The 25512-nt window shown below is 40.7% G+C and overlaps 1 protein-coding gene across 6 annotated transcripts in view; it reads left to right on the forward strand.

The window, feature by feature from the left end:
• The window catches only part of VEPH1 (ventricular zone expressed PH domain containing 1), a 282767-nt gene that overhangs the window by 108297 nt on the left and 148958 nt on the right, over nucleotides 1-25512 (forward strand). For 4 of the 6 annotated variants that reach the window (XR_014294337.1, XM_082624456.1, XM_082624457.1 and 1 more), the window contains exons 7-9: nucleotides 565-785; nucleotides 16521-16730; nucleotides 17302-17699. Coding sequence is in view for 5 of the 6 variants with exons in the window: in XM_082624456.1 (XP_082480582.1) it covers nucleotides 565-785; nucleotides 16521-16730; nucleotides 17302-17699 (829 nt within the window). In the remaining variant the exon portion in view is untranslated. Of the gene's footprint in view, nucleotides 1-564; nucleotides 786-4952; nucleotides 5001-16520; nucleotides 16731-17301; nucleotides 17700-25512 lie in introns of those variants that run through there. The other 2 variants (XM_082624458.1, XM_082624459.1) reach the window with 2 other exon arrangements.

A 25512-nucleotide genomic window follows, 5' to 3' on the forward strand; every position in this document is an offset into this window, starting at 1 on the left:
ATACGTTAGATACTCAGACCCTATTCATCTTATAACTGAATGTTTATACACTTTACCAACTTTTCCCTATTCCCCCCCCCCACTAGTCCTTGGCAACCACTTCTCTAGCCTCTGTTTTTTGGGTTTGACCTTTTTTTTTAGATTCTACACATAAGAGATACCATAAAGTATTTGTCTTTCTCTGTCTGGCTTGTTTTACTTAGCATAATGCCCTCCAGATTCATCCATGTAATCACAAATGTCAGGATTTCCTTCTTTTTTGTGGCTGAATAACGTTTCATTCCATACTTATATGCCATATTGTCTTTATCCATTCATGTGTCAGTGAACACTTAGGTTGCTTCCATGTCTTGGCTGTTGTACATAATGCTTCTATGAACATGGCAGTGCAGATATCTCTTTGAGATAATGACTTCGTTTCCTTTGGATAGATTCCCAGAAGTGGGATTACTGGATCATAGGGTAGTTCTATTTTCAGAGGAACTGCCGTACTATTTTCCATAGTGGCTGCAGCAGTTTCTATCCCCACCAACAATTGTACACATTCTCCATTGTTCTTGGCAGGAGAGAGCCAGGAGCTGCTTGCCGTTCCTGGTGAGTCAGCTGGCCAGCATGGAGCACTCGTTTCACCATATTCTCCTGCTGGAGATTAAGAGCATCACGGACACCTTCTCCTCCATCCTGGGCCCTCAGAGCAGAGACATCTTCCGCATGAGCAACAGCTTCACTGCCATTGCCAAGCTCCTTACGCGACAACTGGAAACCACCAAGGCCAGAAGTGACAGGTGAGCAGGGATCCCTGGGTACCTCAGGATCTGTTGTGAACCCACTGAGACATAGCACAAAAGGCATGTTTTCTTTTGTAAGCATAAAAGTTCCCAAAGAAAGCCAAACTCACTATCTCAACATAGAGTAACTTCTGAATAAATTATGACATTTGCCAGAATTTTTTCTAAATCTGTGAAAACCAGAATGTAACCAAAACAATCCTAAAAAAAGTGTAAAAAATACGGTAAAGAAATAAGAATGTAGTGCAAATAATAATGTTTATAGAACTTGTTTATTTATTTAACAAGCATTTAACAGTTGCTTACTCTATACCAGGAACCCTGCCAAAAGCTAGACATACTGAGAGATAAAACATGTTCCTTTACCCAAAGAGCTCATTATCTAGCGAGGAGGTAAATACTGAGTGGGTAATTAGAGAATAGTGGGAAGATTATGCTGATTATGATGCTGTCAAGGAGTTTGGGGAACACAGAGATGGGGGTACCTACTTCTGCATGGAATGGAGAGGAATGGGAAGCTGAGATCAGGGAATGCTTCCCAAAAGAGGTGATATTTTGAACCAAGTCTTGAAAGATGACCAGATTGTACCAGGCTGGCTTTGGGGCAGCATGTGAAAGAGCACAGCACTTTCTGGAAACAGAAGTCATTTTGTCTGGCTAGGGTGTGTGTAATAAGGAGAGCAACATTAGGTAATACTGATGAAGTGGTAGGCAGCGACCAGATGATGCAGGACATGACAGACCTTCTTAAGGAGTTTGAATTTTATCCTGGAGGCTGTGAGGAATCATGGTGGGTTTTTACATGTTAAGATATGATCAGAATCCATGTTTCAGGAAGCTCACTCTGGCCCCAGTGCAGAGAACATCTCAGGCAGAAGCAGACTGGAGTCAGGTCAAATGAAGGAAGGACAGAAAAGTGTCCACAGATATTAGCAATTAGAAAATTATTGATGATTGTAGTGAGTGAGCTGCCAGTGGTATGGCTGGACATAAAACAGGATGCCTGGGGTTGAAGGGAAAGGGTGGATACAATAAACAAATCTGGTCCTTTCAAGAAGTTTGTGGAAAAAAATAAAGACCATGCAGGATTGAGGGAGGGGTTTTATTATGTTTTGCTACATTTTGAATAAGGAGGCACTTGGAAAGTTTTATGACCTTAGAAGTCACAAAGTACTTTCAAATTCATCATCTCATTTGATTCTCATGATCACCCTAAGGGGTAAGAAGGGCAATTATCATTATTCCTATTTTATAGAAGAAGAAACAAAGGCTCAGAGACTGGTTAAATCTCTTCCCAAGGTTACACAGTAACTAAGTGATAAAAGATGGACTCAAATTTCAGATCCTATGCACTGGAAGGTATTCAGTTATGGAGAAGGGGCAAGGCACATTTGAGACTAGCATCAGATTTTGTGAGTTTGGGGGCTAACAAATGATGCATATCATTTTCAGCCTGAAACAGCATTCCAAAAACACAAGAAGCCATCCTTACAAAATAGTGAACATTTAGTCACAAGGGTCCACTTTATGTCCAGCATAGCACAGAGCCTGGAGGTCCCAAGAGATATAAAACAAAACATAAGACATAAAATACCGTTCCTCAAAGGGTTCACAGTCAGTGCATGTGACAGGATTAATGGAAGTGCATATAGCAGGCTGTGGAGCATGAGAGACATACAGCCAGGGAAACGAAGAATATTTCACAAAGAAGGTGAAATTTAAGTTCATTCCATGTTTATTGAGTAGCTTCCATGTGCCAGGCATCTGCGTAGGTACCAGATTAAGTTGCACAGGATGAATGAAAGTTCCCCAGATAAGCGTTGAAAGGATACTCCAAATAGAAAGGACACTCCTCACATGCAAAGATAAAAGAGCTTAAGAGTGTGTGACCCAGACTAACGAAAAGCAATTTGTTCATCGTGGCTGGAGTGAATACATCAGTGGAGGGTGGGAGAGTAAACTGAAAAGTTAGGTCAAAGGCAGATTCTCAGAGAAGCAAGGAGTTTGTCCTGTAAGCAACATGGTGGCTTGGAAAGATTTTAATCCAGGGAATGAACACTGCTCCTAGCATAGTAACTAGCAGATAGTGGGCACTCAATAAATATTTCTTCACTAAAGGACTAGGTGGATGAGGAAGTGGCTGACATGGTGCAGCCCTGAATGGATTTGGCTGGAGCTGCAGGCTGGCAAGAGAGAGAGTGGCCAGGATGCTATTACTGGGGGCTTAGCAGTAGGCTCCTTCCATGGTGAGCGAGGCCTGGGCTAAATCAGAGGTGGGGAACCTAAGAAGTCAGGACAGATCTTTATAGTGAGAGAGCTTGGAATTAGGAAGAATCGATTATTGGTGAGAGGTGGGGTAAGGAGAAGGGGAGGAGAGTGAATAAAAACCCAAAGATATCTAGCTTGAGTGACCACATACATATGGAAGAGGATGCTGATAACCAAGAAAAGATGTAGCAGGAGGGGAGCCCATCTGGAGGACCTCTTGGCCCACTCCACACAGAGAATATTTTATGGCCAAGATGGTCATCAAAGTCAACAATAGCTATTCATCTGAGGAAGCCAGATAGCAAGTGCCCTTTTCTCTCAACACCATAGTTTTGATTGAGCGTATAAAAATCTGTTGCTGCCTAGTTCAATGTCTAGTATAGATGCCTGTAATACCAGGTTTTCTAATTTTGGTGCTATTGACATTTGGGCTAGATAATTCTTGGTTGTGGAGCTGTTCTGTGCATTCTACAGTACTTACGAGCTTCCCCAGCCTCTGCCCACCAGATGCTAGTAGCAACCCTCCCCCTCAGCTGTGACAACCAAAAATGTCTCCAGACACTGCTAAATGTCCCCTTAGAGATAAAAATCACCCCCAGTTGAGAACCATTTACGTATTCCATTTAAAAACAGCATTTACACAGACCCCATGACCTGCCTAGCAGCAGCCTACACATGGCAGCATCCAAAAAATCCAAAGCCAGCATCATGAAGGGATGATTTGTCACCTATGTGCAAGCACAAAGTCACTGTTGGCCAATTTTCGTGATGTGGGGAAATTCAGTTTAGAGCTTCTACAGCTGGTGTTCAGGGGAGCCACTTTACATTCTGTGCTCAGCTAGCCTGCTCATTTCTTCTTCCAGTGGTGACTGGTGTGTGCGTCAGATGTGAAAGCTCGGGCACGTATGCTGGCCAGTAGTCTATCCATTCTTTCTTGCCTCTACACAGGCAAAGTTTCAAGAGGCCAGTTGACTCCATGAGATTATATGTGTGAAAAAGGGTTTGTATAAAGGAAAAACATGTTGTACAAGGGTGTTACATTAGGCATTCTGACAGGAAAAATGATTCTTAATAAGCAGGCCCAATCCAATTAGCAATAAACAACTTCCACATGAAAAGAAGAATTTAGGAGATATGTAGACAGGAGAAAATAATGAGGTCTCACTGTCAAAATATGAGTCTGCATTAGGAAAATACATTTCTCCTCCGTTTATTATTTTTCTGGGGAAAAAAAAAGAAAAAATTAAATGTGAAGAGATGAAAGGTCACCACTCCCTTCACATACACCAACACCACCACCATTGCCACCACCTCAGCCTCTCTCAATTCAAAATACTTCACCCGATTCAACCCTCTCTGTCAGTCTCCTTCTAATCGATTTTAAGTATTCGGTGGGAATCTCAAAAAGGCTGGTGTGGACAGCCAGGCTTTTGTATTAGCTGCTCATCCTCTCTAGGATGGTTGCTAGGCTTCTCTCCCCACATCTTTTCTCTGAATAGCCTTCATTGTGACCATTTAGCTTCAGTAATTTTAATCTGTGCCCCACAAAGCAGAAAGGTCCACACTTTTGTCTAAAGCATCCAGCAAAGTCTGATCCTTACAATTGAAGGGGAAATGAATAAGGGAAGAGAGCTCAAAAGAAAATTAAAGATGGATTAAATTCAAAACAGATGTCATCTAATTTACAAATCTGACACATAGCCCAGCAGGCCAGATTTTAGAGTTCAGGCCAAAATTACAAGACTATCAAAAGAAAAACAATTAGCATCCTAGAGAGAATGAAAAACTGGAGGAGACAGGAGCCTCCTTTGCGCCAAATGACTGAATTAACCGGGTGATTTTTTATTTGATGCACCAGGTAAGCACACTTGCACTTTTCTTGTTCCTGTATTTCAGGATGAATGTTTTTATCTAAATAATAAACCACCAGAGGCTGACTAACAGGACAGCCATGCAAAACATTTAGATTTTGAAATTAATTCTGGAGAAGCAAAAGAAAGATAACAGCAATTGTGGATTAAAAAAGAGAGGGTGGTGCTTGCTTTGGCAGCACATATGCTAAAATTGGAACGATACAGAGAAGGTTAGTATGGTCCCTACTCAAGGATGACATGCAAATTCATGAAGCGTTCCCTATTTTTCTTATGGTTACCAAGGGGGAAGGGGTGGGAGGGAAAAACTGGGAGATTGGGATTGACATAAACGCACTACTATATGTAAAATAGATAACTGATAAGAACCTGCTGTATAGCACAGGGAACTCTACTCAATACTCTGTAATGACCTACATGGGAAAAGAATCTGAAAAAGAGTGGATATATGTATGTGTATAACTGACTCACTTTGCTGTACAGCAGAAACTAACACAACATTGTAAATCAAATGTACTCCAATAAAAATTAATACAAAAAATTTTTTAAATTAAAAAGAGAGGGTGTCAAGATAGGAGAAAAGCTCTATACCTTTCACAACTGTATGAGCCCTAAGTAGCCTGCTGGGTGGCCACTAACCATTGAACCATTTGCTTGCCAGGACCCATGGGAAGTTGGGGAAAGAGAGGGTGGCTCCTGGCAGCTGTGTGCTGGCTGAGCAGTCAGTGATCGTTGGACTAGAAGACGCCTTTGCCAATGCATGTGGTGCCAGGGAGGCTGCTCTAATCAGGCACCATCAGAATTGGGGACAGTTTGCCACAGGTGGTCTTAGTAGGAGGTTAGGCTTGACCCCAACTAGGGATGGAAGGTTTGAGGGATGGAAATTGTGAAAAGAAAGCAGGGGTGGGGAGGTAAATAGGAGAAATGAGAAAAGGTAGGGAGAAAGAGGGGCCAGGAAGAAGGCACAAGGGGAAAGCAGAGGGAAAGGAGAAAGGGCACCTGACCCAGCCCTAAGTCCCAGGCCTGGGGGCGTCACAGTTCCCTCAGATCCAGCTTTCACACCCTAGCCAAAGCCATCAAAGTCATGGGGGAGAAAGTTACCTTTAAGAAAAGTTTTAACACAAAGCATTAACCTCTGGCTTGATTAAATGGGTGTATGTTCTTTGGTTGTTTTGGTGGTGATGGTGATAGTAGTGGTGAGACTGTGTTTATTCTTTGTTTTTAAGAATCAGGTGGGAGGTAAGAGGTAGGCAATGGAAGGTAAAATATAGTCAAAACCTATTCGGTAGGTTTAAATCTGATTTCGGGATACAGGTATCCCTCACTTTCCAAAAGTTCACTTTACGCCCCTTTGCTTTGAGGAAAGACCTACATTAGTACAGTCGTCTTGATTCCAGGACCCCTCGGATACCAAAAGCCATCAATCCATCGATCCTCGAGTCCCTTTTATAAAATGGTGTAGCACAGTTGGCCCCTGTACAGGCTAGTTCCACATCCTCAGTTTCAACCAATTGCAGATCAGAATTCAGAATTCATTCTGTGGTTGGTTGAATCTGAGGATGCGGAAGGGGGGATATGGAGGGCCAGTTGTATCTGTATTTGCTAACGGAAAGAAATCCAAAGAGGATTTTCACTTTTACAAAAAAAAGGTAATTGCTTCTTCGCCTTATACCCATTTCAGCTTAGGAAATGTTTCATAGGAATGCTCAAATAGCGGGGGAAACCTGTAAATGGAAAGCAGTGACACAGTGGAGGGAAGGAAATGAAACAACAGTATGTGGGAGAGAATGAAGGGACGATAGTATAAGGAGATTATGTTCACAAGGAAAGGACTCCAGGACATCTCCCCTCCTTGGAGTCACCCCAGAGTTTTGGTTTATTCTAAATTTCATGCATTGAACATCAAAGAAGTGGATGAACAGGGGATTTGAGTCAATGTGTGTCTGGAATGTATAGCAAAGCAACATGGACTGCAGAGGCCCTTTTCCAACTGTGAGACCCTTTGCAACCTGTCATTCCAGGGTTCCCATCTTGACATCTGGGAATCACATCAGAACCCAACCCTGGTGTGATACACAGTCTCTGAAGGCACAGCCCGAGAGTTTAGGAGTGATGGCTCTTTACCGAGTCCACAGCCAAACTGCAGAGAGCAGGGAGCCAGGTTCTTCTCTCCAGCTTTTCAGAGAAGGCCATGTTTCTGAGTCTGATCAAGCTTTTACCCAGCTCCTACCATGTGATGGGTTCAGCTCTGGGAGCTTTTACTATGTTATATTGTTACATCGTCACAACAACAACGTCTTTTAATATATATTAGGATTACAGAGGCTTCATACTAAAGCATAGTGGAGAAAACTTTGTGGATGGGCCAGAACAAAGTAAAATTCTTTTTTTTTTTGAAATTTTTTTTTTTTTGGATGCGTTGGGTCTTCATTGCTGTGCGTGGGCTTTCTCTAGTTGCGTCGAGCGGGGGCTACTCTTCATTGCGGTGCTCCGGCTTCTCATTGCAGTGGCTTCTCTTGTTGCAGAGCACGGGCTCTAGGCGCATGGGCTCAGTTGTTGTGGCTCGCGGGCTCTAGAGCGCAGACTCAGTAGTTGTGGAGCACGGGCTTAGTTGCCCCACGGCACCTGGGATCTTCCCGGACCAGGGCTCGAACCCGTGTCCCCTGCATTGGCAGGTGGATTCTCAACCACTGTGCCACCAGGGAAGTCCCCAAAGTAAAATTCTTTACCCAACCCCTACTCACCTCTAGGTTCATGGTAGTTCTTCGAGGGGCAATAGTGTAATTGCCCAGACATCAGCTCATAGTTTTCTTTCATTTCTTCCTTTAGTGTAGTCCAGTGTATCTCAAATTGTAGCGTGGACAAGATTTACAGTATTCACAGTACTTCATTAATAAAGGAATTTTAAAGGAATGTCAGGGGTGACTTGCCTGTTCCTCCCCAAAGTGATACCACACTAACCTTTATTATTACCTTCTATCAGTAGAATGCCTTCTTTGTGCCTGTCTTCCCACTGAAGGCTGCTCTTATCCAGGACTCCAGTTTGGTATCCCTTCCCCAGGAGGTCTTCCCCACCCACCCATGCCCATGGTGACCTTCTCTCTTTTGCCCTGCTACAACTCACATTGCCTCTCCACTCCTCCACACCTGAAGTCCTGCGCTGAAGTGCTAGGTATCTTTCTGTTTACCCTCCAGTCTCCCCCAAACTTGAGAGAGCTAATATTCAGAGCCTATGCACTGTGGAAGGAAAACAGAGTCTTAAAAGTTCTTACAAGAGCTCCCACTTTTTTAGGCAAGACATGTTTATACAAAGAGAAATTGATTCTTTGAGAGCAACTGTTGGCTCGAAAAATGTACATAAGGAGATTCAGGACCATAATTAAAAACATGTGATGTTCTGGTCAGTGTTGCCCCCTGCTTAGGAAAAGCTGAATGCAATTTCACCCCACCAGGGTAACCAGAGTTTTCATAAAAAACATGTATATGTTTTCAATCTAGGGAGGTCTAGGGTGGTCACTTGTATAAAAAGAAAATCGGAACAACCATTTGTGGCAGTAGCTGTGGTTCTTGTTACTCCTCCATGTGTAGGGAAGGAAGGGCTTCGGTTTTTTGCCCCTCTTCTTACTGAAGAAGTCTGTCATGTGGTACCATTTACGTTCCATCTGCTGTTAATTTACTTCCACCATTTGTCCTTCCTTAAAGCAGCATTTATGATGATGCGAAGGCCTGGAAAGGTATTTCAGGAATTCGTTTATCAGCAAGAGAGGTAGGTGGGAGACAGCATTACCAGCTTTGGAGCCGATGAAGCAGCGCAAGGCCGCAGAGGGGCTGGCTCTGCCAGTGTGGACAGCCCTGCCTGGAGTGTGAGCGGCACAATCACACCTTTGCCGGGGGGCGGGGGGCAGGCCCCTTCCCTGTAACACAGCTGTGTTCAAAACACAGGACACACAAGAGAAAATAGCTTTTCATCAGGCTTCTGCGGTTTGGCTTCCCCTTTCAGACAAGACAGGGAACAGCAGAGCTTTAGCCTGGAGGAAAGGAAAACCTGTGCTGTGGGAGGAGAGGTGAGAGGGACTTGATCCTAGACAGCCCCTTGTGGGAAGGGTGACAGCTGAGGATAAAACAGTTCTACTTGGGCTTCCCTGGTGGCGCAGTGGTTGAGAGTCCGCCTGCCAGTGCAGGGGACACGGGTTCGTGCCCCGTTCCGGGAAGATCCCACATGCCGCGGAGCGGCTGTGCCCGTGAGCCATGGCCGCTGAGCCTGCGCGTCCGGAGCCTGTGCTCTGCAACGTGAGAGGCCCGTGTACCGCAAAAAAAAAAACAAAAAACAGTCTACTTGACCCTGATGACCCAGCTGTTTGCTATTTTCATTCCCCAAAAGCTCCCTGTTCCTTTATGGTATCCATCATAAATGAACTCTGAAGTTGCTATTTGCGTGCTGTTTCCTGAGTTTTGAACACCTTTCAGTTTTTGTTAAAGGGGACACCAGAATTTATTTTTCAGACCTCTGTGAAGGGTTGCTCAGTGATTATATGTCAACTCTGTTCTGGTGTGTTCCCACAGGATGCTACTCGGCGACATTAGCATATAATAATTCTTGTTGGTTACTGTGCTATCACCAGTCCCAAAATATGTATTGCTTCTTCCTGTGGCAGAGTCAAAGGCAAACTGAAGGAAACACCTCCTGAGAGGCAGGGGCAAGAGGGTATGAAGCGGGTGAACCCTGGAGGTGGATACTTGCGTTTAAGGCTGGGTTTACTCGTTGATCTTCAGTAAATTAGTCGATGTCTCTGTGTCTCAGCTTCTCCATCTGTGAAATGGAGATGGCAGAGGGCCTGCTTCACTAATGGGCAGACCGGCTGAGGGGATGTATCAAAAAGGATAACTTAACCATTGCCCTGCTCTTCCAGTATTAAACGATGGTGAGTGACAGCGTCTTACCTTTTTCCCTCTTCCCAGTGGTTGCATTTCATGGCAGATACCCTCTCCTTAATCCTCGTGGCCAGCCCCCATTACCTGCTCACGTTCCCAGAAAAAAAGTTAGCCTGGAAAAGGAGGAGCGTGTTGTCTCTACAATTCTCACCCCTGCTTCAGTGTTCTGATTATATTACTATGTTACATTTTTGTACTCTTTTATAATTTTCAAAGTGCTTTTGTAACTTGTGCCACATCCAGATGACACTTTATTAGGATCTGTCAGCCTTCTGGTAAGGCTGCCGCTCACCAGGTCCGCCCATTCTAGGCTCAGGAACCTTGACGAATAATTCTGGGTCCATCTGAACCAGTATCTGTCAGGGGCAAAAAGTGCAACGGTACCTTTACCTCAGAACTGATAAAGACCCTGGAAGGCTTGAGAAGGATAAAGCTATGGAATGTGAGGGGACTGCATACAGTTTACCACACTCCAACTCCAAATAACACACAGTTATTTATTTACTTACTTATTTACTTAGCTGTGTTGGGTCTTCGTTGCTGCGTGCGGGCTTTCTCTGGTTGTGGCGAGCGGGGGCCACTCTTCTTTGCAGCGTGCGGGCTTCTCATCGTGGTGGTTCCTCTTGTTGCGGAGCATGGGCTCTAGAGTGCAGGCTTAGTTGCTCCATGGCATGTGGGATCTTCCCGGACCAGGGATCAAACCCATGTCCCCTGCATTGGCAGATGGATTCTTAACCTCTCTGCCACCAGAGAAGTCCCACACACAGTTTATTAAGTCTCACCTCACTACAGAATTAGTGAAACCCTCGGCAGCTTTGCTTGATTAAGGGAAAGTGCCTCTGCCCTGGTCTGCTTCAGATTCTGTTCTTCCAGTGCTTGGGCCAGTGCTTCGCAAACTTGAATATGCATTGGAACACCTGGGGATTGGGTTAAAGTGCACACTCTGATTCGGCAGGTCTGGGATGGAGCCCGAGATTCTGCATCTCCAACAACCTCTAAGGTGATGCTGATTCTGCTGGTCCAGCAACCTCACTTTGAGCAGCAAGGGCAGAGACTTTGCACTCTTTGCTGATCTTTTTCTGTGTCCCATTCCTTCTCGTGTTGGTTAAATGAAAAGAGAACAAATGACTGAGCATCTGTATTAGAGTGATCACTTCCTCCTATCAGGACTTTTAAACTTTTGTTCTATTAGCAGAACGTTCTCTCTCCATGCCTGCAATTGCTCAGAATTCATCCTTGAAGTACAGAGATTTTTTAAAAATCGACCATTTCTATATCCCAGTCCTTGTATGCTCACACAGTAGGGAGGGTCGCTCTCCTATAGTCCATAGTCTTTAGGATGCTGCAGAGGTAGGAGGGACTGTATGGTCCTTCCTGGCTTAGAAAAAGAAGAAGCTTATCTTCCAGGTTTGGTATCACCTGTACAAGCTGCCTTCTTTCGGTATCAAATGTCCACATTGGGCAGTAGCTACCTAGGGTTTTTTTTTTTTTTTTTTTGCGGTACGCGGGCCTCTCACTGCTGCGGCCTCTCCCGTCGCGGAGCACAGGCTCCGGACGCGCAGGCTCAGCGGCCATGGCTCACGGGCCCAGCCGCTCCACGGCACGTGGGATCTTCCCGGACCGAGGCACGAACCCGTGTCCCCTGCATCGGCAGGCGGACTCTCAACCACTGCGCCACCAGGGAAGCCCTAGGGTTTTACTATTTGACATTTTCATGGCCATTCTGTATTGGGCTACACTGTCAAATCCATTATCTTCTATAATGTTTTCAGCATTCTAGTGATACAGTATCATTGATCCCATTTTTAGATAATAGAAAAGTCATAAAGAGATTTGCCTGTCACTAACAAACAGGAGATTGGAGTCATAAACCTAGATCTTTTCCCTGGAAGGCAATATTCAGTCTATTTCCCCATCACGCTCTCCTTTCGAAGCCCCTAAAAAGAATCTTGTTGTGAATGAAATAAACCATGGAGTCGTTTCATTTCAGCAAGTTCTATATTCTGGTGCCCATATAACTGAGCACCTGCTGGTCTCTGCTCTTGTGCACTGAGGCAGTCAGGGGCAGAAGAGAGTACCAAGAATTTGGATTCAACATTGTCCTTTCCCTTAGTGTTCAAGTTTAGCTTTTCCAGAGGCATTACTCATTTCAGTTCCAAAACAGATGACAGTGCTGTGGAGTTGGGGGATCATCTCTGTCATTCTTATGATGATTGATGACCCAAGAAACTGCTGAAGAGTAGGGAACATAACATCCTAAGAATTTAGGACTCCTATGTGGATTTGGTCCATCATATTCTCCTACTTCTCCTCTAACAAGCTCAACTCTGCAGGATACATATCCTGGGCATGGGATCATAAGCCAAGCTCATCAAAAGTTAACTAATATTATTTTTCTTTGATTTAAGGAGCCAGGAGGAGAGGCTGCCAATCTCTCCACCTCTGCCAGCTTTATAGTCTCATCTCCCAGCTTAGTGAGAGCAGTGAACTGCCCAAGGACCAATTCGTTTCTAAGGGGGAGTCCCGCTCACACAAGAGGGAGATAATTAGGCCTTCCCCTGCCCCTCCTGGGTATCCCTAGAGATGCTTTTACAAACTTTACCTTGGCAATAGACACCAAAAACTGTTCAGACTGGAAATCATCTGAGCCTCTTGTAATGTGGCATGTTGAGTTAAAGCCAAGTTAATATTTAGGGGATTATAGAACTCTGACAAAGATTTCTGTAAAATTACCTCTGGAGTTAAAAGCAGCAAATGGAAAAAAAAATAACCCCTTGCATGAGCCCAACTCCCTGGCCCCCACAAATAAATGTAAACAGGACCGGGACCTCCACCCTCTACCCATACTTTCACATTTGTGATGCATTTCTTTGCTCCAAAAGGAATGCAGAGTTTCTCTCTCTAAAAGATTTTTGTTTTTGAACAATCCTCTCCTATCTATTTATACTAAAATTAAAAACCAAGAGGAGAAGTCAAGGAGCAGTGAGTGTTTTTTATAAATTCAAACTTCTACCTACCATTTTCTGACCTTTCAACCTATTGGAACAAAAACTTATCCTAATTCTCTGCCAGCAAAACTCTGTGACAAATCCAGGTGGATTGATGACCAGTAACAGAAAATTCTCTCTGGTCCATCTTGTGGCTTTGGCTACCTTGGAGACCCTTCATTACCACCCCTATCCCCTGACTCCTGTGTTATAAAATCTCCAAATCATAAAAACAAGGAAGATCGTGTATAAGAGAGAAATTCGTTGTGGTGAGAAACCTACTCATCAGTAACACTCATCAGCCTCATATCTAGAGATTATTTTTCTGGCCCAGGCATTTTATTGTTGCTTCTTTACTTATTTAGCCCTTTGCAAATCCCTCTTTTCACTCCTACTCTTGCTCCTTGCTTCTCTCCACAGTTGATATTTACCAAATGACACTGCCCCATCCCCTACTCCCCATGGACCAGGAGAAGCAGCCAGTGCTTCATAGACATCTGGTAGACCTCCAGAGGGTTTTTTGTGGGTGCAGGGAGCAGGCTGGCTTCAGAGATGTAGGTGGTCCCAGTTCATTTATTCTGCAGACACTTCAGGTACCTGTGAGTGTCAAGCACTGTGCCAGGCACAGGGGAACAAGGATGAGCATTATAGTTCCCTGCCCACTGAGCAGCAGGGATTTACCCAGGAATAGGGTGGTCAGATGAAACTAATAGAAATACAGGACATCCAGTTAAATTTCAGGTAAAGAACAAATAATTTTTTAGTATAAGTGTAATCATTTTAGTATAGTACAATACATTTTTTACTATGTCCCATTAGAGACATACCTATACTAAAAAAAATATATTTGTTGTTTATCTGAAATTCACATTTGGCTGGATACCTGGCAACCTGCTCTAGAGGCACCTGACCTAACCCTCTTGGGTCAGCGGATGTCTAAGGTTAACCCATAACTTCTTTCATGCCCAGAGTCCCCTCAGGGATGCTGTAAGGCAATCTGAAGTGAAGGAAGGCATGCTCCCAGGTACGAGAGCTCTGACTCACACAGTCCATGGTGCTTAACAGCCAACACTTGGTGGCTGGAGACAGGGGCAGGGAAAGGGGGCTGAGTGACTGTCCTCTTCTAAAGTCTGATGCCGTAGCATTCTCCAGGGGACGTCAGTGCCTTCCAGGATATGGAATATTGATCTGCCTGTGTCTAGGCCATTGGTGTTTTCTTTTTACATTAACACAATGCCTAGACAAGGACAGATAAAGATTCCAGAGGAGTAATAATAATAATAACAATTAATAATAATAATAAAATTTAACATCTCCTGACTTCCTGCTTTGTGCTAGGAACAGTGCTTCACACCGATTCTGTCATTTCAGCTTCCCAACAACCCTATGAGTTAAGTATAGTTATTATCTCCATTTTGTAGATGGGGAAATTGGTATGAAGAGGACATGAAATAAAAGATCTCCATAAGTAAGAAAATTTTATTTAAAAAATTCAGAAACGGATCCAATAAAATTATTGAGGGAGATTTACTATAATCATGTGAAATTTGAAAGTTTTTGGAAGAAAGTGCTATTATTTAAACTGTTGTTATAACCCAGAGCTTTATGTAGAAAGAAAAAACTAGTAAATGCATGAGAAACTATACCTCTAACAACTTGTATGTTTTGAGATTTAAAAATTTGTTTAATGCTCAACATCTTATATATACCTATTGGGGTATACTTTGTACTTCACAAATTTTTAAGTTTTAATAATCCCAGCTATAGAAATTTCTAAAATAAAGTTCAAAAATAAAGGTATCTTCCATTTTTGAAATGTGATTAGGTTCCAAGGGACCAGAGGAATACTTTAGTTTCGTGACTATACATGGACTAACATAGATAGAAAATAAATACTGCTCCCAAATTTCTTATCTTGAGAAGGATCTTTTAAAATTAACCTTTGTAATCATGATGGTTTTTAAAATACCATCCAGTGACAGCACTATCTTGATTTTATTTGTGATAGGAGTAAAAAATTCAGCTTTTAGAATCTTCGGGCTAGAAGATGTAAAAACCTCCCATGTGTTTGTGGGCAGCCAGTATCATATGTGTGTCAGAAAGGGAAACATCTTCAAGATGAGCTTTTATTCCCAGGCGCTGGTTCTTGAAATCTACTCTTGTATATTTCACTCAATCATGGGATGGAAAATAAGTTTTTCATTATGTATGCAAAACTATAGGAAGCCTATAAAAGTTATATTAAAAATGCATTTAAATTTTCTCAGCAATAGCTTATTACACAATAAATAATGTCCTATTACTTAATGGATGATCTACTCTCCTTCCCAGTTTTCACCTTCAGCATCTCTCCCTGGGCTGGACTAACAGGAGGACTCCAACCGCTGAGGACCCCAAACTAGGAACCCTCCCTCAAGGCCAGGACCCCTCTCTGGGCCAGTCAGAAAAGCTGCAGGATCCAACCCTCAACAATGCCCACCACAGACATGGCCCCAGAATGGGTGCAAAGTAACTGAAAAAAAAATCATCAATAGCCCCTCTATGTTGATTTTCCCTAAAAAAAGCAGTGCCGCTAAGAAAACCAAGATTTTATTTTCTCACCCTAACTTAAGAAATATGACAGGTTTACTTTGGCCCTTATGGAAAAATAGCCATATGTTTGAAAAAGCCAGGATTTTTCTGTGAATTTGAGGCGCCTTCCCTCAACCTCTAAGAAAAATACGAAAACCAAGTAAATACACACAGACAACCAACAGAATTATTAAGCCATCTTGGTGAATGGATTTCTAGAGATTTTAACCCTTGTGTTTATAAGGAAAGAATTAATCCTAACCTCAAATTATATGATTGATAGTGATTATTAAATTGAAATTAAAGTAGCTCTAGTCTGGCTCGATATTAGAAGGCAGGTAAGGGAATATAAATGCATACTACTTTTCTCTAATCGTTCAGCACCTCAGTGAGCATCAGTGAGCTATTTCTGCAGCTTGTCTGTGGGGTCTTACTCTATCTAAGCCACTGTTAGCCCTTAGAGAGGTAACAAAGTTATTTCACAAATAACCCCTGCCTTAAAGGAGGTAATTTTAATGACCCACAGAGTGTTTTATAAATTCTACTATACAAGATATTTGGAGCTATTAATGTCATTCATGGAAAACCTCTTTCCTCCAACATAATAAAATTCAGAAAGATTTTTCTTGCTTCATAAAATGGAAGAGTCCCACTGATTTCCTTAAAATAACAAAACCATGAGATTACACAGTCCATTTGAAATGTTCTTACTATAATAATTTCAGTACAAACAGATCAGCATATATAAGTTTTCTAGAAAATTCCTGGCATGAATTTCATATGAAAGCATGCTTTGGAAAGCTAGATAAGAATATGGTAGATGACCATAAAAACTGCTTTTCGTCCTCTGAATCCTTCAAAAGGATTTCTAATACAAAGTTGCCATAAACACCAATGTTTCTAAACTTCTGGCAGAATACACTGTAGAAGCAATTTCAAAGACCTGTGTCCACAGTAGTTACTCAATAAATATTTGTCAAATGACAAATTAAAAAATTGAGCAGGTACAGTTTTCAGTTTTGAATAAGAAGCAGTTAGCAGTTAACACTGTTCTGAAGGGTATATGTGATGAGCATCGAATGCAATGATTTTCATTCTTTTAGGAGAAAACCCAGCACTGAAATTGAATTTCTTGAGAATCTGGAAGAAGCCAGCCTCACTGTTGATGAAAATGAAGACCGTGAAAAGCTCCAGGTTAAAATACAGGCTTTTGAAGAGAAAATAAATGCTGAGGGCAACACCCCTGGCTCAATCAGAAGATATAGTTTGGACCAAATTTCTAAGGAGGAAAGAAAAGACATTAGATTTAATAGGTATAAATTTTGTTTGGCTGGTTTTTAGAATATGTGCTTCATGTTTGCTATTAGTTTTGTTATCACACTTTTATTAAGTGGTTTTTAAATATCTTTTACCTTTAGCAAAATTCATCCACAGTGCTTTCGTTATCCAAAGAAGCTCGCTATATTAAAAGGAGAATTCAAATAAAAGTCACAAACCTATGGTTTATTTTTTAAAAACACTTCTTAAATATGAATATGCTGATATTGAGAATGACTGTCAAAAGCTTTTCTTGATCTCTGATGAAAAAGCAGAAGCAAAAGTAGAAAAAAGAATATAAATATGTAAGTTCACCATTTCCCAGCCAGTTCTGCCATGTAACTGATTTTTAAATCTTTGTTTTGGGAGGTAGCCTAGATCTACAAAGGTTTAGCTTATTACATAATGTGTATGTTTTATCAAATTCAGTTAATAGCACCAATTTTCAGTTTCACACTCTAGAGGAAGTAACTTTTGCCACAGTGTTATTATTCTTTCTTTTCCTTGTCAGTAAACGGTAGCCCAGCTTCTTTACCTGCCTCAGCCTTCCCTTTGTTTGTATTGTAGGTCAAAGAGTTTGGCTTTGCACACCGCGCTAACGAATGACTTGAGTTCAGAGGATGGGGAAGTTGTAGAGAGTGGAGATACGCCAGCCAGCATCTCTCTTTCAGAAATAGACCCACTTGGCCAAGGACATGACAGGTCGCCCTTTAAGGGAGACACTGATGGATCACAACTGGTAAATTCTTCAGTTTCACACCCAAGTATTATACATATAGAATCTGAGAATTTGCCAGAAACAGTTAAAGAAAACTATCAGGAAGAAACTCCAGATACAACCTCAAGGCCTGTAGAATACCATGATAAGCTCTACTTGCACTTAAAGGAAAACCTCAGTAAAGTGAAAGCATATGCTATGGAAATGGGAAAGAAGATTCCAGTCCCTGACCAGTGTACCATTGAAGGTAAGTGACCTGAACTCACCAAACTTAAGAAATTTCAGGTATCGCTAGAAAAAACAAACAAATAAACAAAACTCCAGTAATGTAAATCGCCATACCCTTCTGGATCTTTTGCAAAATAGATAATTTGAAAATACCCTTACATTATTTTAATTGCTTTTTTTTCCCAGTAAGTTTAATCATCTTTTTGATTCCATTTGAATCTACCTAAATCTACCAACTCTGATTTTTTCAAACCTCAAAATATATTGTTTCTGGTTTCCCATCCATAGTGTTCAGGAAAATGCTGGAAAGGGATATGTGGCCCCCAAAATAGGCTCTGGGGCAGGTGTCCAACCAGAGGCATTTTCAATCCACATGATCATGCAAGAAGCTATGGGCAGCATTGAGCTCCAAGAGATTTACCTTCTATTCATTCAACAAGCACTTATGAAGCAGCTACCGTATGCCAGGCACTGTGCCAAAGGTTCAGTTATGAACCAAACAGATGCACTCCCTGCTCTCTTGGAGGTTAGACTATCAAAAGAAAAGATCAAAACCATAGTCAGGAGGTGATGTAAGGTCAGGAGCCAGTGAGCGTGTGAGCTAGTCAGAAAACAACAGACAAAGTAAGAAAAGAATGTCAGGGCCGGAACTTCCCTGAGCTGCCCGATTTAAGGAGATGCCAAAAAAGCTCAATAAAATTTTAAGTAAAGTCAGAATTAGTAACAACATCTTGCCAAGCCATAATGAGCTGAGGCAAATGGAGGTAAGTAGTAATATTGAGCATGTCTTTATTTACAGTTTTGATATTTTGTTTATCATGAACTTTTTGTATTAATTTTGATTTTTAAAAATATTATTTATCTTGACTACTAAATTTTCTGGTGCTCCTTTAAATTCTGTGCCCTAGTCCTGGCCCCAGGAAAGATGATGGGTTGGAGACACAGGTACTAAAATGGCAGAGTGCCCAGGGCAGGCTTACCCTTCTGGTAGTGGGTTGAGCTGATGTGGATGGCTGAAGGCACTCTCGGGCTAATTAGATCTTTCCTACAATCGCTCTTAAGCAGCAGACATGTTCTTCCCTTGAGATTTAGATTAAGGTCCTTGCCCACTCCTAGGACATGACACCTTTTCACAGGTTTCAGCTCTCATAGAAAGCGTAGAAAAAGCCAGGCAGCCTCTCTCTTCCAGAAAGAAACACAGCTGAAGGATGGGGAATCCAGTTTATATTTACCCACCCACTGACCGTCATCCCCTTTCATGTTTAGGTACTAGGAGGGTTTCTTCATACTCTACTTTCTATTCCCTTCTCCCACTCCATATCAGAGGAAAGTGGATTCTCATGCTACCAAAGGAAAAGGGCGGTTCAAGCATTTTGTAATGACAAATATTACTGTTTAGCATGTTTGTATAGAATATGACATTTTCTTTTTTAAAAAACTGAAGTATAGTAGATTTACAATGTTGTATTAGTTTCAGGTGTACAGCAAAGTGATTCAGTTATACATATATATACGTGTGTGTGTGTATATACATATATTCTTTTTCAGAGTCTTTTCCCTTATAGGTTATTACAAAATATTGAGTATAGCTCCCTGTACTATACAGTAGGTCCTTGTTGGTTTATCCATTTTATATATACGTATTAGTGTGTATATGTTAATCCCAAACTCCTAATTTATCCCTCCCTCCCCCTTTCCCCTTTGGTAACCATAAGTTTGTTTTCTATGTCTGTGGGTCTATTTCTGTTTTCTATATAAGTTCATTTTGTATCATTTTTTTTAGATTCCACATATAAGCGATACCATATGATATTTGTCTTTCTCTGTCTGGCTTACTTCACTTAGTGTGGTGATCTCTAGGGAATCTGACATTTTCAAAAGTGTTTACATTAATTTATTGATTAGCCTTCTTAAAACTCTTTTTTGAAATGGTAACAATAAAAGTGATATTGCTCATATTCAATATAAGTTTTGGATAATTAAGTACACCAGGACTTGAGAATGGCTAAAATCAATAAGACTGAATTAACACAAACTCTTAACAATTGCATGCTTCACTAATTATCTATGTATTTAACACACATGTTAGAGAATTTAATATAAGAAAGGTTAGGTGAATTTCCCAGTTTGACAGAGGGCGTCTGTAGCAAATATAAACTTAGGTACATTTTCATCTACTGGAATAGTTTTTTTTGTTTTTTTGTTTTAAGTTTAGCTTAAATCATTAAAGATGTACTATACGGTGAGGTTTAATCTTGTGAAAATGTGAAAGAAGTCTGGCAGAGTTACTTCAAGCGTCTAGTTGTCAAAATGATATTTCTTATGGCCTTGAATTCTTTTGGGAGTTTGAGAGTTAACTAGGTGACTTGGGGTTTTTCCCCAAAATATTGAATGAATCCATCATCTTTACTTAAAAAAAAAAAAAAATTTTTTTTTCTTTTCATGTTTTCTACCAAGCATGGCCTAGAACTGAGAATGTATTTTTTTAAGTTGACATTTTGGATTCATTCATGCTTTTGTAATTTCCTGGAAGTTCCTGGGAAATGCCTTGCACTGAGATATGAGTGAGGGATTGAAGATTTATATGACTCACTGTAAATACATCCACGGAGAAGGGACTGGTACTGACTGCAGGGAACACATTGTTATTATTTCAGATTGTGTAAACCACTCAGCAAAACTCCAGCAGTCATCTGGCTGACACAGTTTTGCTTATTGTCATGAGATCACTCAGCTCAACAATATTGTGTTTCTTTCCTTAAAAATTTATTGAAGAAAGATTTAGGCTTAGGATTTGTGTTCTGTTTAATGTGTTGTTGGTATAAAAGAGGGATATTTAGTCTTTCTTGCTAAATTATGCAAAGTAATCAAGAAACAAAGAGGAGAACCATAAAAACCACTTCCACACTATTAAAAAGACAAATAAGCCAGCAGGAAATAAGAACAAGAACACCAACAAACAAAAAAAAATAAAAAAAAAATAAAAAAAAGAACACCAACAAAGAATTAAGAATAATTTTAGACTGTGCTAAAAGGACATGACAAAACAATCCTTTAAAGAAATTCTTTTTGTATTGGTTTGAATCATATGAAAAAAACTGATGTTCAACTTCCTTATTTTGACTGACAAAAACATCACTTTCATATGGTTCAACATAATACTTCAGTAATAAAATATGTTGAAAGAACAGGAGCCTCATAGTCACTGTACAGCAGAATTCAGTATGTGGTGAATCAAGTCACAAATAGCATTCTTATCCTCAGTCAGCCATCTTATTACTGCATGATATTGATCATAGTGGGAACAGGCAATGGGCAATAGATCAGCACAAATCTATCATCATATCTGGAAAAATTGTCAAACCCCAGGTCTTATTGAAGTTGGGTCAGCAGTTCATTTTGGGTATGAAATCCTGTTATTCCCTAGTCAGTTATTCTCTCCTGGGCTCCATTGACCTCTGGCATAGGAGCAGGTTTGCCAGCCACTGAAAATTATGTATTCATGCGTAGAGTGATAGTCTAATATCTGCCTGATTATGTTTACATAAAAGACCAGAGGAATTTTGTTCATCTGCCAAGGGGTATTTTAAAAATCTGAATCACTGGTATTCATTTATGTGAACAAAAATGATTTAGAGGTTAAAAACAAAGCACATGATATTGAAATAAATCCTTGAAAATCTGGCCCATCACTGGAGTTCTATAAAGGAAGATATAAAATCTTACAAGAACCCATCAATGCTGCCTTGGTTCACTTTGAAGTATTTCCTGATTGGGTGAAAATACATCCCATCTGTAGAGCACATCAGCAAGGCTGACTTGCAGAAAGCTAATTTTAAAGCTGGTAATGTGGTCCTTTCTCTAATAGACCCACATGAGTTGATTTTTCTTGACTCGAACAGATATGAGAATATACAAAAATATAATACAGCTCATTGTAAATATCAAGAAGCAGGTGCTATTTTCATAATTAATTATAAATAAGGCTTCCTTATTGAAATTTTGCATGTAGTCAAGTCCAGACTCATATTGGGATGACCAAGGAGACAAAGCCCACACCAGTCCTTTACCTCTTTCTCCTCAGTTGGTCCAATCTGGAGGATAATGATAACACTGGTCCACTTAATGGTTCTGGGGGAGGTTTCTTTCTATCTTGTTTAGAATAGATTGGTTTAATCCTAGGATTAGAATCATTTACCCATGGGAAGAGTTGTAAGATATGCAGGTAGAAAAAAATCCTTAAGTTTTTCCACACAATTTGAGAGGGAAAACAACAAAATAGGAAGATGTCACAAATTCTCTGGAACCTCATTTCACCGATGTGGTCCACTGAACCCGTTTGGAGAACACTTGTTAGGGAAAAAATTTTCTAGAGAATATTTCTTGGTGCTTTGGAATTTATCTTGGATGACCTACTCACCAGTTCCCATTTCTCCAGAGTGGATTTGAATCAAAAGAAGACAGGTAAGATGGTGGCAGGGTTCTCCCCTTCACTTTCTCCTGCCACACACATCCTGCTTTCTGTAATCTACATTGGCCCATGAGAAACACCCAAATAATATGGCTAAAGGAAGATCTACAAGTCCTTTTGAAAAGACCCCTTCTGGACTCCTCTACTGAGTTAACATCAAGACACTGCCCTTGTTCATCCCCAGCCAAGAGTAGCTGCAAGGCCTAGACAGATACCATGTCACTGGTAAGGATGTTATGCACTTAAATCCACAACCTAACTTGTTCTACTAGAGGGCATCAGATAACTTTATTTCTCATTAATTATATTTTCACAAGCTCTTCCTTATTAGAAAATAAAAAGTTTGATTTTCTTTGCACATTCAAATAAATGACTAAAGAAAAATGCCCTAGCTGTGCTATTGGACAAAGAAGCGTGCTGCTTATTTGCATACTTGCGTTTGGTTTACCTGATATTATCTATGGATGAGATGTTTATTCATCCAGCTAGGAAACAGTGCAAAGTGAGATTGATAAGGACGTTTTGTGTGGAAATTAGGAGAAATTATCTGTCAGTAAATGAAATGAGTCAACTAAACTCTTGAAATGGTTAGTTCCTCTAATATAGTGTCCACCTTGGGTATGTGTCTAATGGATTTAAAGGGACTGTGCTAATAAATAAACAGAAGCAAAAGTAAGTACGTAAATTGAGCAAAAAATGCATAGGAGTGCCTTGCAGTATATCTCACCCTAAAAGTAGCCACATTAAAAGAAGAAGAAAGAGGGCTTCCCTGGTGGCGCAGTGGTTGAGAGTCCGCCTGCCAGTGCGGGGGACACGGGTTCGTGCCCCGGTCCGGGAAGATCCCACATGCCACGGAGCGGCTGGGCCTGTGAGCCAAGGCCCGTGTACCGCAAAAAAAAAAAAAAGAAGAAGAAGAAGAAGAAAGAGGAGGAAGAAAAGGAGGAGATAGCTAGGAGCAGAAGTAGTCCGCTGTGACATATTTCATATTCTTAAATATATTCTTCTAAATGTATTATTTGTAAAATAGAAGGCTATATGGCATTATACTTTTATCTGTAGTGAGTATTTTTATCTTTTTTTTAGGGAAGCTCATACTCAGAGATTATTATCAGTCTCCTGTTATTGTTGTTTGGGGACTGTCTTTACTCCAAAGCATACAGTGGTGGACAAAATAGTCCTGAGCCATTGATGGTCCCCAGCAGAAGAGTACATTCCATCCAATTTGCCACAAACCAAATTTCAGGAAAGTGAATGTTATTTTTTTTAATTTACTTTCATTATGAAACTGGCAGTATGTGCCCTGTAGGGAAACAAAATGGTCCCTAGATATCATCAAATCTCATTTAAAAACTGAGCAAATCTATATTTCTGAGCTCTGTTGTTGAAGAGCTGGTAGCCAGGAAACTAGAAAGAGATTATATGGCTGGGTAAAGGGTTTTGATATGACAGAGGAAAGGGGGGTGGTGTGGAAAAAAGATGGTTTCCTCTTGTTTGCTCCACATTAACCATCAAACTTTAGATGATGGAGGATTTTTAAATGTTTTTCCAAAAACATAGGCAATCACGCAGTTGGCAATCAGGAATTCAGGTGTTTGATAATTTGGTGGCATTTATTTGTGTTACAGTCCATTGCCACAGAGGTGCATATATACAAAGAGCAGATGAATCTGTCTAAAGCAGACAGAGCCTCATGTCACATATTGGCAGACCCACTTGGGGTCAGTGAAAAAGAGCTAATTAAAGCACACCAAGTCCCTGGGTTTCCTCTGTCAACATTTTTGACCTGTCCACATTAGAGACCAGTAAGAAGTTATAAATGGCAGTTTTTTCTTTTCATAATAAAAGATGCAGTAGACTTTTAAAAATAGTTTATGGAAACTACTCATTTTTGGATGCAATATTCACATCAATTATCAATTATGCCATCATTAAAATAGGCCACAAATTCAGGAAACATAATGCCATTGCAGAAACTCCGGTTCTGTTTCTCATATCAAAACCCCTAATTTCCAAGTAGCCTTTTCAGATTGGCTTTTTTCACCTAGTAATATGCATTTAAGCTTCCTGCATGTTCTTTTTTGTGGCTTGATCGCTCATTTCTTTTTAGTACTGAATAATATTCCATTGTTTGGGCGTATCTACCATTGTAGTATCATATAGGCTAGTTTTACTGCCCTAAAAATCCTCTGTGCTCTTCCTATTAATCCTATTAATTCACCCATTAATTCTACAAATATTTCTGAGTGCCTACCACATGCCAGCATCATTCTAGGAACTGGGAAACATCAGTGAACAAAACAGGCAAATATCCTTGCCTTCACAGAGACTGTTCTAGTAGGAAAAGACATACAATAAATAATAGACATGATAAATAAATAAAGTATGGAGGGTGTTAGAAAGTGATAAGTGCCATGAAAAAAGTAGAAATAGAGCTGGCTAAGAAGAAACAGGACAAAGAAAAGGATTTACATTGTGTGTGTGTGTGTGTATGTGTGTGTGTGTGTATGTAGTTCTAGAAGGACACCCATCAAACTATCACCACCGGTTTTCTCTGAAGAATCAGATTGGAGATGGGAGTGCAGAAAAAGAGGAGAGGGAAGGAGAAACTTGCACATTTTAAAGTATACATTTGTGCAAGGTTTGGAATTTTGTAACAGTTTTATAAAAACAATTTTGTAACTCCCTTCAGTAATAAAGAGACATGCTGATGACTTGGACCCAGGTGATAACTCCAGACTCCTCAGAATCCTGTCCACCCAGAGTCTATAGAATTGAGTTGAGGTCGTAACTCTGCTGTTGGGCAGCTCCAATTCCTCCAACAGATTACTTGATCTCCTGTGACACCAGTTCCTCACATTTATCCCAAGAGTATATTACAAGGTCATGAGATTTCAACCTGTGCTCCCTGAAGACCATTGGGGCCCCTTTAAAGGGCCTCGGACACCCCATCCATCTTTCTCTGCCCTGCAAACAGAGCACATCTCATGTAGCTGGTGTTACATGTTGGTCTTCCTGATAGGTGTTTAAACCAAGAATTCCACAGCTTAAAGAAACTTGAAAAGCACTCAGCTGCATCATTTTTAAGGTCCTTTTTTAAGGTGCCTTATGTTCTAAATTAATTCTAAGTGTCTTATGTCAGAGCTGGCAAAATGTAAAACGTTCGTTATTTGACAACTTTTTGTTTGTTTATTGAAGTATAGTTGATTTACAATGTTGTGTTAGTTTCAGGTGTACAGCAAAGTGATTCAGTTTTATATATAAACTATATATATATATATAGTTTTTCAGATTCTTTTCCATATAAGTTATTACAAGGTATTGAATATAGTTCCCTGTGCTATACAGTAGGTCTTTGTTATTT

This window comes from Mesoplodon mirus (genome assembly GCF_964341445.2).
Source record: "Mesoplodon mirus genome assembly, chromosome: 6".
Lineage (NCBI taxonomy): Eukaryota > Metazoa > Chordata > Mammalia > Artiodactyla > Ziphiidae > Mesoplodon > Mesoplodon mirus.